At 48.9% G+C, this 17,096-nt stretch overlaps 1 protein-coding gene across 2 annotated transcripts in view; it reads right to left on the bottom strand.

Moving 5' to 3' along the window:
• GRIN3B (glutamate ionotropic receptor NMDA type subunit 3B) overlaps positions 1 to 17,096 on the bottom strand; it is a gene marked incomplete at its 5' end in the record, with an annotated part of 43,920 nt that overhangs the window by 21,144 nt on the left and 5,680 nt on the right. For both annotated transcript variants that reach the window (XM_080988785.1, XM_080988786.1), the window contains 4 exons: positions 401 to 546; positions 1,399 to 2,160; positions 3,681 to 3,963; positions 5,609 to 6,204. In XM_080988785.1, coding sequence (XP_080844911.1) covers positions 401 to 546; positions 1,399 to 2,160; positions 3,681 to 3,963; positions 5,609 to 6,204 — 1,787 coding nt within the window. The remainder of the gene's footprint in view (positions 1 to 400; positions 547 to 1,398; positions 2,161 to 3,680; positions 3,964 to 5,608; positions 6,205 to 17,096) is intronic.

Below are 17,096 nucleotides of genomic sequence, written 5' to 3'. Positions count from 1 at the left end.
CCAGGATTTACCGTATGTCGTGGGGGGAAAGACACCCAACTCATTACTCTTTATCTGGCTTTGTCTAGCAGATTCGGAATGAAATGTCTCCACAACCGTTGTTTCAAATTACTTTCTTTTGACCCCAAGTGCTCAGAAAAATCTGTCAAAACCTTTCTACAATTTCTGCTTTTAGTTAAGTATTTTTATTTATGTACTTGATTACAGAAGGGGACTACGCTCGTGTATCTATCTTACCTTTCCAACGGTACCTCTCCTGGCTGTGCTGGCAGCACAATTTCAAAAGATGGGTTTGTTTCAGCTTGCATATTTCTTGGGGGGGGGGGAGTGTTGATTTGGTCGGTCTCCCTTCAAATGCAAACTAAACCGAGTTTTCCCACCCACTCCACCCCCAACTCACTTGAGCATTTTGATGCCCGCGGGGGTCGTGGGGACACTCAGCCGCCGCATGTATTCGTGCATGTCTGGGAAACTCTTCTTGATATATTCCTCCGCACTGCTCTCCCAGACAGTCCCAAATCGGAATCCTTGTGAAGGATGGTGCAGCTGCCAAAAAGCAAAACAGGGACCACATGGTGGGTTTTTTTTTTTAATAGAAGCAAGCAGACTTAAAATCTTAATTTGAGATTCCTGTATCGCATGGGGTTGGGGTAGATGACCCTTGGGGTCCCTCCCAACTCTGAGGTTGTGGTCTGGGAGCAACAGCTGGACTACGGCATTAGTTGTATAAATGGCAAGGGCCACTAGGTGGAGCTGTGCAGCAGGCAGAGCCGTGCAAGGGCCACTAGGTGGAGCTGCGGAGCAGGCAGAGCCGTGCAAGGGCCACTAGGTGGCGCTGTGCAGCAGGCAGTGCCATGCAAGGGCCACTAGGTGGAGCTGCGGAGCAGGCAGTGCCGTGCAAGGGCCACTAGGTGGAGCTGCGGAGCAGGCAGTGCCATGCAAGGGCCACTAGGTGGAGCTGTGCAGCAGGCAGTGTCGTGCAAGAGCCACTAGGTGGAGCTGCGGAGCAGGCAGTGCCATGCAAGGGCCACTAGGTGGAGCTGCGGAGCAGGCAGAGCCGTGCAAGGGCCACTAGGTGGAGCTGCGGAGCAGGCAGAGCCGTGCAAGGGCCACTAGGTGGAGCTGCGGAGCAGGCAGAGCCGTGCAAGGGCCACTAGGTGGCGCTGTGCAGCAGGCAGTGCCATGCAAGGGCCACTAGGTGGAGCTGCGGAGCAGGCAGTGCCGTGCAAGGGCCACTAGGTGGAGCTGCGGAGCAGACAGTGCTGTGCAAGGGCCACTAGGTGGAGCTGTGCAGCAGGCAGTGTCGTGCAAGAGCCACTAGGTGGCACTGTGCAGCAGGCAGTGCCATGCAAGGCCAGCAAATGGCAGCACTCAGAGGTTACCAAACCCTGCACTGACCTTGGGGTCGTGAATCCCAGACAGCTCCTCGAAGGTCTTCTCTCCCACCATCACGGCAGCCAGGTTGGCGGTGTAGCTGGAAAGGACCAAGAGGCAGAAGATGGCCCAGAGGTTCATCAGGAAGCGCCCGGTCCAACACTTGGGGGTCTTGCTGGAGACGGTTCGCCCAAAGAGGATGGCGTAGCAGAGGTTGAGCGCTGAGGAGTAGGAGAAGATCTTCATGCGGTTGCGCCCGTGGGGGGTCATCCCGTAGGGGCTCTTCCACTCGTAGAGGGTGAGGAACAGGGCGGTCAGGTGGAGAGCCACAAAGATGCCCACCCACATCGTCCAATGCAGCGGCCACATGAAGGCTCCAATGGGAGACGCCGTGTCCCGGATCCTCACCAGGATGCCCAGGCTGGTGGAGAAGAAGGGGCTGGTGAAGTCGATCACTTGGCTGCGGGCCGAGTTGATGCTGAAGGACGTCACTGCCATGTGGGCCGTCCCGCTCAGGAGGTCCCCCACCAGCCCTGTCCAGCGGCCGTTCTTCCAGGCCCCGTACTTCCCGTCCCCCACGATGTAGAGGTCAAAGTCAAAGGGGAGGTCCTCGGCCAACTTCTCCAGGAGGTCGATGCAGTAGCCGTAGCAGCATTTCCGGTACTCGGCAGGGACTGAGCCGTTCTCGGAGTTGAGCTCATCAAAGAGGGTGTCCAGCACGCCCGAGTCGTTGGTTCGGGGGTCTAGACACAGCTGGCCAGCAGGACAGTTGCCTTCTTCATCCACCTGCATAAACCACAGATTAGTATGTCTCTCTCTCTCTCTCTCTCTCTCTCTCTCTCTCTCTCTCTCTCTCTCTTTCTCTCTTAGATGTCAGGAGCCAGCCAGCAATAAATCACACTGTGCAAGTTGGAGTTAACTCTTTACCAGCAAAAACACGATCTGCACAGACTGATGAGCACAGCAGTTCACCCCCACTAGGTCTTGCCCCATGGATCAGTTGCCAAGACTGAAAGCCACCCATAGCCATTTAAATCCTCTCCTCTCCAGGGTTTTCCCCAAGCAACTGGAGACTGCATCTGCGTGCAGCCAACCTCCCCTCTGCACTTTTCATGCCCCTCCTGGTCCTGGGAGACAAGCAGGGAGGGGAGCTTGTTGCAGGAGGAGGGGGAGACACCCGTGACTCTTCACCATCTCTGCCTCCTGGCCTCCCCTCCTCTCCTGCTTCAGCTTCTGCCACTGACTCCCCCTGCTCACTAAGCAACATGCCAGTCGGGCATGTGTCTCTGCCAGGGTCCTACTCGAGTGTAGGCTGATCTCCTGACATTAACTTGGGAGGCAGCAGTGGGTGCTGCCAGGCCTGCAAGGCGGGAAAGCTCCTCTTCTGAGCACTGGGCACTCAGCTCCCAGGCAGGCCTGGCACGCAGCAAGCACAAGAAAGGCCAGCACAGTGCCTGCCTGCCTGCCTGGCTGCCCAGCTGCCCACTCGTCTGTCCATTCCCAACTGGCTGACTGGGCTCCCTCATCCGCTTGCTTGCTTGCTTGCTTGCTTGCTTGCTTACTTACTCCAAGGCTGCCTCAGCTCCTGGCGCCCAGCACCCCCTGGCCAGCCCCAGAGGCACCATTCGCACGGGGAGCTTGTAGCCAGGGCTGCTGCACTAAACAGCTGTGCAAGCCTTTGGGAGGCAGAGGGGCAAGAGGGCATCAGAGGAGGAAGGGAAGGGAAGAGAAGAGGGACAGAGGACAGTGATGCCCGCTGCACCCCAGGGTGCCACAGAACACGGGTTGAAAACCCCTGCCCTAGCTCAGCAAGGAAGTTTGGCTTAAAATGATGGCTCTGTCTCCTCGTCCTCTTGGGTTGTGTTCTACTCAGAGTAGGTCCGCTGAAATCAATGGGCATGACCAGTTTAAGAAAGTGGAACTCCTCTGAGTCTGACTTGGATGGACATCCTCCTCTGTGAGTGGTTAATGTGCGTTAACAGCCAGTCATTCTGCACATTGACCAGCCTTCCTAGAGAATGTGCACATAACATGTCCATGGAGAGGGGACTTTGCACATTTCCTTGTCAGTGTAGACAATTACCAGCAGGCCTTGGGGAGCATGCGTATTTTGACTGCTTTTTTCTTTTTTCTTTTGGTACATTTCCCAGCCGTTGTGTATAAGGTCCAAGAGGCTGTGAGGAATGTTGCACAATGACTGGCTGTTGTGCACATTAACCCACACCTCTTACCGCTGACGTAAACAAGATTGCTTTTTTTAAAAAAGGCTTTTGAATAAATGCAGGCACTTTCTGGTTCGTACACACCTCCCTGGTGAAGACGAAAGGGTGCTCTACCAAGGTCACCACGCGCAGTTTCATGCGGCAAAACCCCTCTGCCTGGTTCCTGCGCTGCAGGTGCTGGGGCCACGTCCCCTCCTCCACCTCCATCTCGCCCCCTTTCCAGGTCCCCACCGTCACCCAGGTGGGCTGCCCCACAGAGTCCCTCAGGAGGCTCCAAACTTTGTAGTGGCGATCTGTGTGGACGCGGGACGTGTTGTGCACAAAGACCTCCCCCGTCTGGCCGCGGAAGGACGTGTTGGCTAAAAACCTGGAACCGAGAGAAAGAGGGAGGGAGGGAGAGGAAAGCAGGAGGCTGGGTTCCTGGTAAGATACGCTGCATTCTCTCTTAAATTACATTCTCTCTTAAATTATAACATGCTGTAAATTTGATATCTTTTTTCCACAGCCATTCCCATTGCAATATAGATGGTACCTGACCCCGGTCAGACTGGCAAAAATGTATAAAAACTGTAGTGATGTCTGTTGGAGATGCAACAATGGGGCAGGAAACTTTCTACATATGTGGTGGGAGTGCAAAGAGATAGTGGGATTCTGGGAAAATATCTATAACAAATTGAAAAAGATGTTTAGATTTTCATTTGAAAAAAACCCAGAATCTTTTCTAGGCATCATGTCAGAGGAAATAAAAAGAATGGTCAGACCAATATTTATGTATGCAACTACAGCGGCAAGGTTATTGATTGCCAAAAATTGGAAAAGCAGCAGCGTCCCAACTAAAACAGACTGGTTATCTAAAATGATGGAATACTTCCATACTGCCAAACTAACAGGGAGGATAAGAGGAGATATGGTACAAAAAGTGAATAAGGAGTGGGCTATCTTTAAGGAATACATCAAAATTTATGTGGAAAAGGTAGAAATTCTGACAGATACTGAGTGAATCCAGAAAATGATTAGAGTGAAAGGAGAGTAAAGTTAAGATAGAAGAAGAGATTAAAGAAGTAATGAAATGTGTTTAAGCTAGTTGGGGGGAAAAATAGCGTAACAAGAACGGCTGGAAGTCAAGTCACTTGGTGGGTGTCCGTGTGGGGCAGGTGTGTAGGTATGTTGATATGTACAGTATAGATAGGCATTATATAGAGTAATGTAGGTATGTTTTATGTTATGAATATAAGGCAGTATGTTGTGTACATGTATTGTGTAATTGTGTAAATGTATATGTATGTGTTTTATATGTTAATAAAATTTAAATAATAATAATAGGCTGCATTGGTTGTATATATAAACTTGTGGAACTACCTGCCACAAGAGAGAGAAAGGGGAGCAGGAGCATGACATTCCCGCTTGGCCGTGATGCAATAGTTGGATGTTAACTTGTGGTAGTAGCAGAGCCTTAAAACTGTCTCAGGGGTTAACAGGCAGTGAGTGCAAGCTCCTCCTGATGAGGAGCACCCAGGTTCCCAAAGGAGCCTGCCGATCTGGGCCTGCCTCCTACCACTCAGCCTCCATGACGCCATCTCTATTCTGGGCATAATTGGATCAGTCATTCTCTCCCTCTGCAGGGATGCAGTACAGGTGCCAGTCCTGACAGGCAGCTGCCCGTTGCAACTCTGTATGAGTCAGGGCTTGCCAGACCAGATCACCTCCATTCCTGCAAAGAAGAAATGGAATCACCTGCCCACAGGAGAGGCTGCCTGTTGCATCTCTGGAAGAATCCCCATTCTTAGCCTGTCACATCTCTTGACAGGTCCTTGTTTTGGGCTTGCCTCTGTGTCAGGCATCACCCAATCCATGCAGAGGTGAAGCTCAATCACCTGCCTGTTGCACCTCTGGATGAGTGCCCCTTCTCAGTCTGCTGAGAATGGGAACTCGCACTGGCCACAGGTCTTCTAAAATGCTTTTTCGTCCTCCCCCTAGCCACCACAAATTTCTGGGACCCCCGGCTTACTCACTGGGAGAGGTAGCGCCCTGAGGACTCGGAGGCGACGGTGTGCTTGTCGTTGCAGTTCACCATGTTCTGGATGAGGGCGAGGTCCGGGCGGACGTAAACGGCCCTGGAGATGGCGCTCGACACCAGCTCCACTGCGTCGTGGACGAACTGCTCCAGGGACGGCCTGCCCACCTCCCCGTAGGCTAAGAGCCCCAGGGGCAGCCCTTCCGTCCGAAGCTCGTCCACATTCTGGGGCTGCCCCAGCACCCAGTGAAACTCCTGGAGCACCCCAAGGTCCCTGGCCGTCCGGAAGACCAGCTGGGAGTGGCGGGCATTGCAGCCAAAGAGCAGAGCGGGGCCGGGAAGTTCCCGGTACTCCTCCAAGTGGCGGCGCAGGAGGCGGGTGGCCTCTTTCTCCTCGTGGAAGCTCAGGTCCACCACGGCCGTCCTCTCCAGCTCAGCGTAGCTGCTCCACAGGTCCACAAAGGCAGGGACGTCCCAGGCCTGGCACAGCACCAAGGTGACCTCGCGCCATTTGTTGGAGCGGAATATGTTAGCCAGCAGCTCCAGGAGCGTCTCAAAGTCGTTGCTCCGGTCCATGTGAAGGTGGAAGGGGTTCTGATCCGGGAAGGATGAGAAACAAGGGGGGGGGGTTTAAATTATTTGAAGAGCAACTGGATTCAGCAAATTACGCTAGTAGGACTACAAGAAGTTTTCTAAGGAGCAATATATGAAGTGTTAAAGGTAAAAGGACCCCTGACCATTAGGTCCAGTCATGACTGACTCTGGGGTTGTGGCGCTCATCTCACTCTACTGGCCGAGGGAGCCGGCGTACAGCTTCCAGGTCATGTGGCCAGCAGGACTAAGCCACTTCTGGCGAAGCAGAGCAGCGCATGGAAACACCGTTTACCTTCCCGCTGGAGCGGTACCTATTTATCTACTTGCACTTTGACGTGCTTTCGAACTGCTAGGTTGGCATGAGCAGGGACCGAGCAACGGGAGCTCACCCCATCATTGCGGGGATTCGAACCGCCGACCTTCTGATCAGCAAGTCCTTGGCTCTGTGGTTTAACCCACAGCGCCACCCACGTCCCATACGAAGTGTTACCAAGTAGCAAAAGAGAGAGATATTGATTATGAGTTTGAAATGTAATAAGGAAGTTAAGAAATGCATACTAAGAGATTAGACTGGAAAATTTTCAGACAGGATTGATGGAAGTCAAAAAAATTGAATAAGGTGTAAAAGTATGTTTAATTACTGTTGAAAATGATATGTTAAAAAACTAATAATTTATATATATATATATATAAAAGAGAAACAAGGGGGGCCCACGGAGAAGAGAGTTATTTCTTTACACAACCATTGCAACACAAATATTATGCGTACAAAAATGGCACAAGGAGGTGGTACCTGCCAAAGAAGAATGGCAGCCGGAATATGTAGAACTGGCAAGTTTTGACGTGGAAAATTAGAGATCAGAAAGAGACCGGTTTTAAAGAAGGTTGGAAAATGTTTGCAGAATACTGAAAAGCTCACTGTAAAAATGTTATAATGCAAATAGGATTTGAGTGAGAACAGCGGCGGGGGTGGACTTTTTGTTTGTATAGTGAGATTAGGTGAAGGTCTAGAGTTACTATGACATTGCAGCATAAATTTAATTTTTGAGGGAACCATGGAAGGAGGGAGGGAGGGAGGGAGGGGAAGTCACAGGTGGAATGACTGATTGCTAAATTTGAAATGTTGTTGAATTGTTTATTTAAAATTAAAAAAAATAAAAATCTGCTGCTGGGATCTCAGTCGGCAACAACGCAGGAGAGGGTGGTATTTGCTTCACGGCACCAGTAAGGAATTTGGTTTTATTATTATTATTTATTATGCATAAAATTTGTATACCGCCTTTCGTCCATAGATCTCGGGGTGGTTTGCAACAGAAAATTACGAGATAAAAAAGCAAAATGCATAATAAAAAACAAACCCAAAATCCCACCTCCCACTTAAGGGGCGATTCTATGGCAAGATCCGCAGGGATCTAGCTTAGGATTCAGTGGATCTCCAGCTCAGCTGGCTGATTCCTGTTTGGCCAGCTGTAAATCCCCAATCCCAGGACAGTCAAATATATACAGGCATAATTTGTTCATCCTGGACCAGAGAGGGGGGACTTAGACTGGATCCTAAGCCTGTTCAGTTCTGTTCTGGCAACCCAGCATGGAACTCTTTTTTTTTTTTTTAAATTGTGATTAAAATTGTAAGACCTGATTAATATTCTACAGGCTGATTAATATTCTACAGCCTTTTTAATGTGTCTACAGGAAGAGGGGGTTGCTGTTTTGTTTCAATTATTTACTTGTTTTTATCCTGTATTTTATTCCGTGAACTGCCCTGAGATCTTATGATAAGGGTGGTATAAAAATCTAATAAATGAATAAATACTAACTCCATCATGCATTAATTAGACTTAAGCATGTTGCTTATATGAAGCTGGCTATTCCACAGCTGTCTCATAGGTTTTTATTACATACACACACACACGCAGAATTCAACAATTCAACATCATTTCAAGTTTAGCAATCAATCATTCCACCTGCGACTTCCTCTCCCTCCCTCCAGGGTTCCCCCAGAATTTCAATTTATGCTGCATGTTATAGTTACTATAGACCAGGCATAGGCAAACTCGGCCCTCGAGATGCTTTTGGGACTACAACTCCCATCATCCCTAGCTAACAGGACCAGTGGTCAGGGATGATGGGAGTTGTAGTCCCAAAACATCTGGAGGGCTGAGTTGGCCTATGCCTGCTATAGACCTTGCCCTTACCACAAAAGAAAAATGGAAAGTGCACCCCCACTGCTGTTCTCTCTCAAACCCTACTTGCATTTTAACATATTTTACACTGAGTTTTTAAGTATTCTGCGGACATTTTCCTATCACCTTTAAAAACCGGTCTCTTTCTTATCTCTAACTTTTGCACGTCAAACTTGCCAGTTCTACATGTTCTATCAATTTCAGCTGCCATTCTTCTTTGGTGGCTGGGACAACCCAGTCAGATGAGTGGCTAATAATAATAATAATAATAATAATAATAAAAAATAGGTGAGCCCCCAGCTGGAAGCAGAGCAAAGAGGCAGGCGGCCACTAGAGGTCAGCAGAGTTTAAGCTCACCTGTGCCAGAGATGGAAAAGAGAGGTGGACTTTTAGGAGGGTGGGATGTTTGAAATCCCCCTCCTCTCATCGGGAAAGGAGGGGTGCCTTGCAGAATCATGAATGTGGGCAAAAGGCTGCTGGACCATCTGGCTCTTTACGTCTGAAGATCCCTTCTGGATCAAGCCCATCTAGTCCAGCGTCCTGTTCTCACAGTGGCCGCAAGCAAGATTCGAACACAAGACCAACTCTCTCCCCTCCTGCCATTTCCAGCAGCTGGAGTTCAGAGGCATCGCTGCCTCCATGGGGGGTGGAGAGCATAGCCAACCTGTCTAGCAGCCACAGGTAGCCCTCTCCTCAGTCGGTAGAGCAAGAGACTCAGGGTTGTGGGTTCAAGGCCCATGTAAGGCAAAATATCCCTGCATTGCAGGGGGGTTGGACTAGATGACCCCCATGTCCCTTCCAGCTCTAGGATTCTATGAACCTTCTTCATCTAGCTCAGTATTATCCACACCAGCAGTTCTCAAACTTTTCTTCTCCGGGTGACACTTCGAGAATTAAAATTTGAAGCATTGGAAAACAAAAAGAAACAAATAAAAAACACTGTGGAACGCCCTTAAAGAAATAAACAACTATCTGGCGTTTAGAAGACATCTGAAGGCAGCCCTGTTTAGGGAAGTTTTTAATGACTGGTGTTTTAATGTATTTTTAATCTTTTGCTGGAAGCTGCTCAGAGTGGGCAGGGTATAAATAATTTATTATTATTATTATTATTATTATTATTATTACTACTACTACTACAACAACAGCTCATAGCAGTACTTGATTAATAACCAAGAACACCACTAATTTATCATATAATCATGGGGCATTCAGAAAGTATAAAAAAATGCAGTTATATAGGAACAGAGAATCATAGAATTGTTGAGTTGGAAGGGACTGCAAGAGTCATCCTGCCACAGCCTTTGAGAACCACTGATCTACGCAGATCCTACAAGTGTCCCTATTCCCCCAGAAAAGTCCAAGATTTACAGAAGCCATCCCAGTTTCTGATTTGATCCCTACTTTCCCATTGGACACCCCTATTTTCATAGGAGAAATGTTGGTGGGTATGTAGTTATGCAACCCCCGAGCAAAGGAGATAAGTCACCATACAAGCTTTAGAAGACATCTGACAACAGCCCTGGATAGGGAAGTTTTCAAATGTTTTATTGTATTTTTATATATGTTGGAAACCGCCCAAAGGGGCTGGGCCAACCCAGCCGGCTGAACACGATATGAATAAGAAAGTTCTTTGGACAAAAAAGTTGTTTGGACAAAAAAGTTGGTTTCCAGGTGGAAAAATCAAAATTGGAAACAGAATTGTTAGATTCCAAAATTAAGAATTTGTCAAAAATGTATAACTTGCTGTTGAAATGGAACACTCAGGATGAAACGGTGAAATCAGCTATGATTAAATGGGCACAAGATGTTGGGCATAACATAATGATGGCTGACTGGGAACAGTTATGGACCACAGGTATGAAATTTACGGCATGTAATGCCCTAAGAGAAAACTTAATGTAAATGATTTATAGGTGGTACATGACACCAGTCAAGCTTGCAAAAATTTACCATTTGCCCGACAATAAATGTTCGAAATGTAACGAGACTGAAGGCACATTCTTTCACCTTTGGTGGACATGCCCAAGGATTAAGACATTCTGGGAGATGATTTATAACGAAATGAAAAAGGTATTCAAATATACCTTCCTGAAGAAACCAGAGGCCTTTCTCCTGGGCATGGTCGGCCAATCGGTGTCAAAGAAGGATAGAACTTTCTTTATGTATGCAACAACAGCAGCAAGGATACTCATCGCAAAATATTGGAAGACACAAGATTTACCCACCCAGGAAGAATGGCAGATGAAGTTGATGGACTATATGGAACTGGCGGAAATGACTGGCAGAATCCGAGATCAGGGAGAAGAGTCGGTGGAAGAAGATTGGAAAAAATTTAAAGATTATCTACAGAAATACTGTAAAATTAATGAATGTTAGAAAAATGTTGGAATGAAGTTACATGGCTTTAGTAGAAACGTTATAAGGAATTAAGTATAAATAGAATAATAGAGCATTAAAGGAAAAAATAAGGTTAGAATGAGTTAAGATAATTATAGGATAGAAAATAGAGGAAGATGGAAAGGAATTGCTGAAATAATTAACAGAAGTGGAATACAAAAAGGGAGGTGTGAGGAGGTCGTGGAAATAAGTGAATGAAAGATGGGATAATGAAATTGTTTGATTTATTTTATTGTTTTTGTTTTAATGTATTGCATTGTATTGTCTTTTTAGTGTTTAAATTTTTGGAAAAGTAATAAATATATATATTTTTTTTTTAAAAGAAAGTTGTTGTTGTTGTTGTTATGATGGAATAGGATGCCCCTATTTTCAGGGTATGCAACAGCCCTCCAGGGTTTCAGAATTAGGGAAATTTCCCAGCCCTACCTGAAGATGCCACTGGGGTTGAACGTTCTACATGCCAAGCAAGCGCCCTGGCACTGGGTATCATCTCCTCACCCCACCCGAGTCCCATGTTGCTCTGGGACGTTCTACAAGACTGGCCTGCGCTCTGTGCCAGCGACTCACAACCCTTCTTTTACACACCAAGTCAAGGTTCCGGACCTCATCATTCTGATTTTCAAACTGGAGCAAATTGAGCTGCCTAATAGTGAGTCGGAACGCCAAGCTACAGCCGTCCCCCTAAAAATAAATAAAAATAAAGCATGATTCCAGCACGAGGCGTGAGAGTACGCACGGTTGGTTCAGGACGCCTTCCCTCATGCGCACATGCGTTGTTGAACACTGGGGGTGGAAGAGGAGCAATGCTCAGAAAGACGAATCGCCAGCCCAGAGCTGGTACGATCACATCAAGGTCGTCTCCACTGAGCGCCTTGAGACACACTTATTGATGTTTTCATTACTGTTTTTCTTAATAAAAAAAGTGTTTATCACTTTGGGATGCTTTAATGGGAGGTGATTGATAAACACAATGAAATACACGAAAGAAAATGTGCCTGTGTTTGTGGGTGATGCAGGAAACTGAGGTGGGTGGTTAATGGAATTGGAAACGGTAACCACATCCCATGAAGACTATCATCACATGTGAAATGTCAGTTGCTAGCTAAGCAAATAGATCTGAAAAGAGCGTAGGGATTAATGCAGGGTTCTATGGTGCCTGCTTGCTCTCAAGAGGCAGGGAGTTCCACAGAGCCACACACACAAAATGAAAAGGTCACAGTGGAAACCATTAGCACCCTGCAATCAGAAACTGGAACGAAATAGCGACCAAGCAAGAGATCCTAATTCTGTTTGATGTAAGCAGCTCATTCGGTCTGCAGAGGCCTGGTTGAAAAAGTGTTCTGCCTCTTCTAAATCAGGGTTTTCCCAAATTGGGGTCTCCGGCTGTTTTTGGACTACAATTCCCACCATACCTGCTAGCTAGGGATGATGGGAGTTGTAGTCCAACAACAGCTGGGGACCCAAATTTGGGAAACCATGTTCGAAACAGAGGCATTCTTCCACCTCCCGGAGAATTGCTCTTTTAAAATAGAGGTGTTCCTTTGTCTCTTGCATGCGGCAGGAAATATTGAGGCAATGTCTCTTCTGAACAGAGGTGTTTCTCCATCCCTTGTAAATTCATTTTTGTTCCTCATGGAATTGTAGAGTTGTAAGGAGCCATGAGGGCCATCTATTCGAATCGACTTTTGCCCAACATGGGGCTCAAACCTAGGACCCTGAGATTGAAAGTCTTATGCTCTACTGACTGAGGTATCCTGGCTTTAAAACAGGGCTGTCCAGCCCACCAGATCTCCTCCTTCGGCCGACTTTGCTGCTTCAGCCAAGTCCCAAGGAGAACCACCAGCCCCAGCTGCCCATGTCCAGAACTTTCTAATAGACTGTCTGGAGACAGAGGAAATACAGCACAATAAAAACCTACTCTCCGAGTTCAACCATCATTTATATGGCTTTGGACAGGAGGCAGGAGGAAAACGGAAAGTGCCCACGCAGCTTTTCCAAAGTTAACTCAGGCTCCGGACTCTGGGTGGCAACTCTGCTGCAAGAGAGATTTGTGGGCTGGATGGAAGCCCTGGCGGAGGTTTGCAAGATGACACCACACAAATAGGAGCTGCTGGTGCCCGTCTCTGTAGGAAAAGGAAACATTTGGGAATGGCACAAACCGTGGAGGGATGGGACCTCGTATTCAAAGGTAGGCACTGACTGGCCATGGAGGTTCTATTGAAATACTGCCGCTAACCCAGTCAGATGGGTTGGGTATAAATAATAAAATGATGGTGGTGGTGATGGAATAGAACCCTGCTCCTGCCAACCTAGCAGTTCAAAAGCACATAAAAGTGCAAGTAGATAAATAGGTACCACTCCAGCGGGAAGGTAAATGGCGTTTCCGTGCGCTGCTCTGGTTCGCCAGAAGCGGCTTAGTCATTGTTATGTACTGAGTTGAATAGGATCCAAACTGCAGCAGTCTGATTGGTCCTAGAACAATAGGATCCAAAACGCAGCAGTCTGATTGGTCCTAGAACAATAGGATTCAGAATGCAGCAGTCTGATTGGTCCTAGAACAATGCAGCAGTATGATTGGTTGGCAGGAACCACCCAATCATTCTCCAGATAGAAGCGAATCCACAACCTGATTGGCTTACAGTAGAATTCCGGAATTAGCCAATCATGTGCAGCCCATTGTGTAAATAATGTATATAAAGCAGATACTTTGAGGGGACTTTCATTTATTCCTCCTCACCACTATGAGCTGAATAAAGAGCATGAAATCACTTTGCGACTCTGAGTATATTTCAGTCATGCTGGCCACATGACCCGGAAGCTGTACGCCGGCTCCCTCGGCCAATAAAGCGAGATGAGCGCCGCAACCCCAGAGTCGTCCGTGACTGGACCTAATGGTCAGGGGTCCCTTTACCTATTTTCATCAGAGAAATGTTGGAGGGTACACATTTTCAGAGCTCAAGGACACATTTCCAGGCTGCTAAAAGCACTAAAGCAGGACTGGTGAGGGGCATGGCCCGTGGAGAGGGGGGTGGTGGCTTGGGGAAAGCCCTGAGGCTGGGGGGGGAGAGGTCTTGAGGGCCACATCAGACCCCTCCACCACCTCCTCTCTGATCCAATGAGCCCCCGCCATAAGGCTGCCTTATCTGGGGTCTAAAATTATCAAAGTGCAGCGCGGATGAGCCCCCGACCCCCAAATTTTGAAAGTGAGCTAGACTTCCAGAAAGTTTCTCGTTGCGCTGCCTCTGGAGTCTTCCCCTCCCCAAATGACACACTTTCCAGCAGCAGTGAATGGGAGCAGCGACTAATTGGCCATAGCAAAATCTCGAGGGGGATCCTCACTGTGGGATCATGCAATTATCATAACCCTTCTTGCCTCAAAGCTGATAAAGATCACCAGGAATGCCCTGGCGGAGGAAAGCCCCTGTCTCCTGCCCCCTCCCCAAACCCCCCTCCGCTGCTACCCCATAAATATACGGCTGCAACTCCAGCCCTGCTGAGAATGAGGCTTTGGGGAGTCCTCTGCAATGGATGTCCTTGAGATCGTAAGTGGGCAAAGCAATTATTTACTAATGGAAGCCGGTTATCTTTTTGGAGAGACTCAGCGGGACCCCAGGGGTCACCCTGGGCAAACATTTTCCTCTCTGCTGACAGGCTCTGGCTGCTTTTATTTAGCAAAGAGTGAAATGGCGGGGAGGACAAGGTGACAATTTGAGGCAAATGGATGCAGATTGACACAGCTATCCAGCTTTAATTGTGGGCCCCTCATTGTCAACTGGTGGTTTCCAAAGCTCTCAATGAATGACTCTCACAAGAGAAGGGCTCTCCCCAAGGCCAGACGCCCCCCCCCCCCAGTGTCCCTATTTTCCAGGGACAGTCCCGGATTTACAGAAGCTGTCCCAGGTTCTGATTTCTCCCCAGAATGTCCCACTTTTCCTTAGGAAGTCCCTATTTCCATCGGGAAAATGTTGGAAGGTATGGAGAAATGCAACCCCAGAGCCAAGGAGATGAGTTAACTAAACAACCTTTAGAAGACATCTGAAAGCAGCCCTGGATAGGGAAGTTTTAAAAAATGTTTCATGTTTTAATATACAGTGGACGCCCGGGTTGCGAACGTAATCTGTGCAGGATGTACATTCACAATCTGCAGCGTTCGCAAACTGCAGCAGCACGTCTGCGCAGGTGCAGGTTGCGATTCGGCACTTCTGTGCATGCGCAAAGCGCAATTTAGCGCTTCTGCGCATGCGCGACCCCCGAAACCCGGAAGTAACCTGTTCCGGTACTTCCGGGTTTTGGCGGGTATGTAACCCGAAAAAATGCAACCTGAAGTGTCTGTAACCCGAGGTATGACTGTACAGTCATACCTCAGGTTAAATATGCTTCAGGTTGAGCACTTTCGGGTTGCGCTCTGTGGCGACCCGGAAGTAATGGAACGCGTTAAATCCGGGTTTTGCCACTCGTGCAAAATGACATCACGTGCATGCACGGATGCGGTGAATCACAACCCGTGCACGCGCAGACACGGGTTGCGTTCGCTTCAGGATGCGAATGGGGCTCCGGAACGGATCCCATTCATATCCAGAGGTACCACTGTACGTTGGAAGCTGCCCAGAGTGGCTGGGCCAACCCAGTCAGAGGGCCAGGGTATAAATAATATGCCAGCATTTTTCTGCATTCCTGGGGTTGGACTAGGATCCCTTCCAACTCTACGGTTCTATATTGCCTGTGTTGTGTGGCTTATCAGGGCCAAACAAAGCCTGAGAGATGGAAGAACGCCTCCATTTGGAGAGAGAAAGTGCACTTTCAGAGACCAGGCATGGAGAAATCTACAGGCCAAGGGGAGGTTAACTTTCCTCGTGTTGCCCCATAAACCGTGCTCAGCCCTGAAGCCACCTCTACCCTGTTTCAGCCCAACTCCTTCCCTCTCTCCTCTGCAGATGGGAGACCTCGCCTTGCCAAGCGATGACCGTGTTGACTCATCTTTCATTTGTTGCAGGAGAGAGATCTATGATGTCACTTTACCTTGGATCCAGAAGTTATCTGCTCCATAACGAGGCTATTTTTCACGGCAGAAGGGAGCGATGTCAAGGTGAAAAAAACCTCCGGAAAAGTTGCCAAATGTATTTTTTTTTTATTTGTTTTTTAGCTGGAACCTCAACACCTGCTGGGCTTCTTGACGGATGGGTGTGTGGCAGCGTCAAAGAAATGGCTGTTGCGTTCTAAAAAGCGAGGCAAAGAAGGCAGGATGGACGTTTCTAAAGATCTTGGGGAATTTACAACACCGCTGCTAAACCTGCCGTGCAAACTGGGCTTTGCAAGAACTTATTGATGGCCAAATGTTCTGCCTCCAGCATCCACTATCTCTGAGCACAAGTTGCTGGGAGTGGCAAGTGGGGAGAGTGGCTGTGGCACTTGCTTGCGGGGGGAGGGGGCTTCCCATTTGGGGTATCTGGTTGGCCTCTGTGAGGACAGGAGGCTGGACTAAGTGGCCCATTGGCCTGATTCCACTGCAGGGCTTTTCTGAGTTTCTTATGATTCCTCAGTGGCAGCAGCGTAGCGTGGGTTGTCAGCACCCGGGGCAAGGCAAGTAATTTGCGCCCCCTAACCTGCCGTCGCTGCCAGCTTCTTCTTGCTGGTGCCTGGTCTGGTCTGGTGTGGTTCTCTCCCGCGCTCAGCGCTGTGCTGGGCGGCCGCTGCACTGTCCCTCCCCCAGATAGTCCCTCGCTCTCTCTCCGCACCGCACGCCTGGCACCCACCCCCTCCACAGTGGGCGGCGACCCAGTGGATCGGATTCGCACAGCCAGCACTGCAGTGAGAGAGAGTGAGTGAGCCAGGTAGGGGCAGAGAGCTGCGAGTGCGAGCGCGCCCCCCCCCAGATGTTGCGGCCGGTGCGGCCGGCCCCCCCTGCACCCCCACGCTACGCCACTGCTCAGTGGAGCATGAACAGAGGAAGTCTACCTTCGAACAGTGGTAAAGAAGTGTGGGAGAAGACTATTGCTCTCACATGGATGGCAGTTAACAGATTGGGGTTAAATCCTGACAAGATACAAGTGCTGGTTTGTGGGGGACAAGGGGTGGACGGGGGTGGGGGACTCCCTGGTCCTGCATGGGGTAAGTGTGCCCCTGAAGGACCAGCTGCGCAGCCTGGGGGTCATTTTGGACTCACCGCTGTCCATGGAGGCACAGGTCAATTCTGTGTCCAGGGCAGCTCCATCTAGTATGCAGGCTGAGACCCTACCTGCCCGCCGACTGTCTTGCCAGAGTGGTCCATGCTCTGGTTTTCTCCCGCTTGGACTACTGCAAGGCGCTCTCTGT

Source organism: Podarcis pityusensis (assembly GCF_964106645.2).
Source record: "Podarcis pityusensis genome assembly, chromosome: 18".
In the NCBI taxonomy this organism is placed as follows: Eukaryota; Metazoa; Chordata; class Lepidosauria; order Squamata; family Lacertidae; genus Podarcis; species Podarcis pityusensis.
The sequence above is the reverse complement of the archived record's forward strand: the minus strand, read 5'-3'. Positions and strand labels throughout refer to the sequence as shown.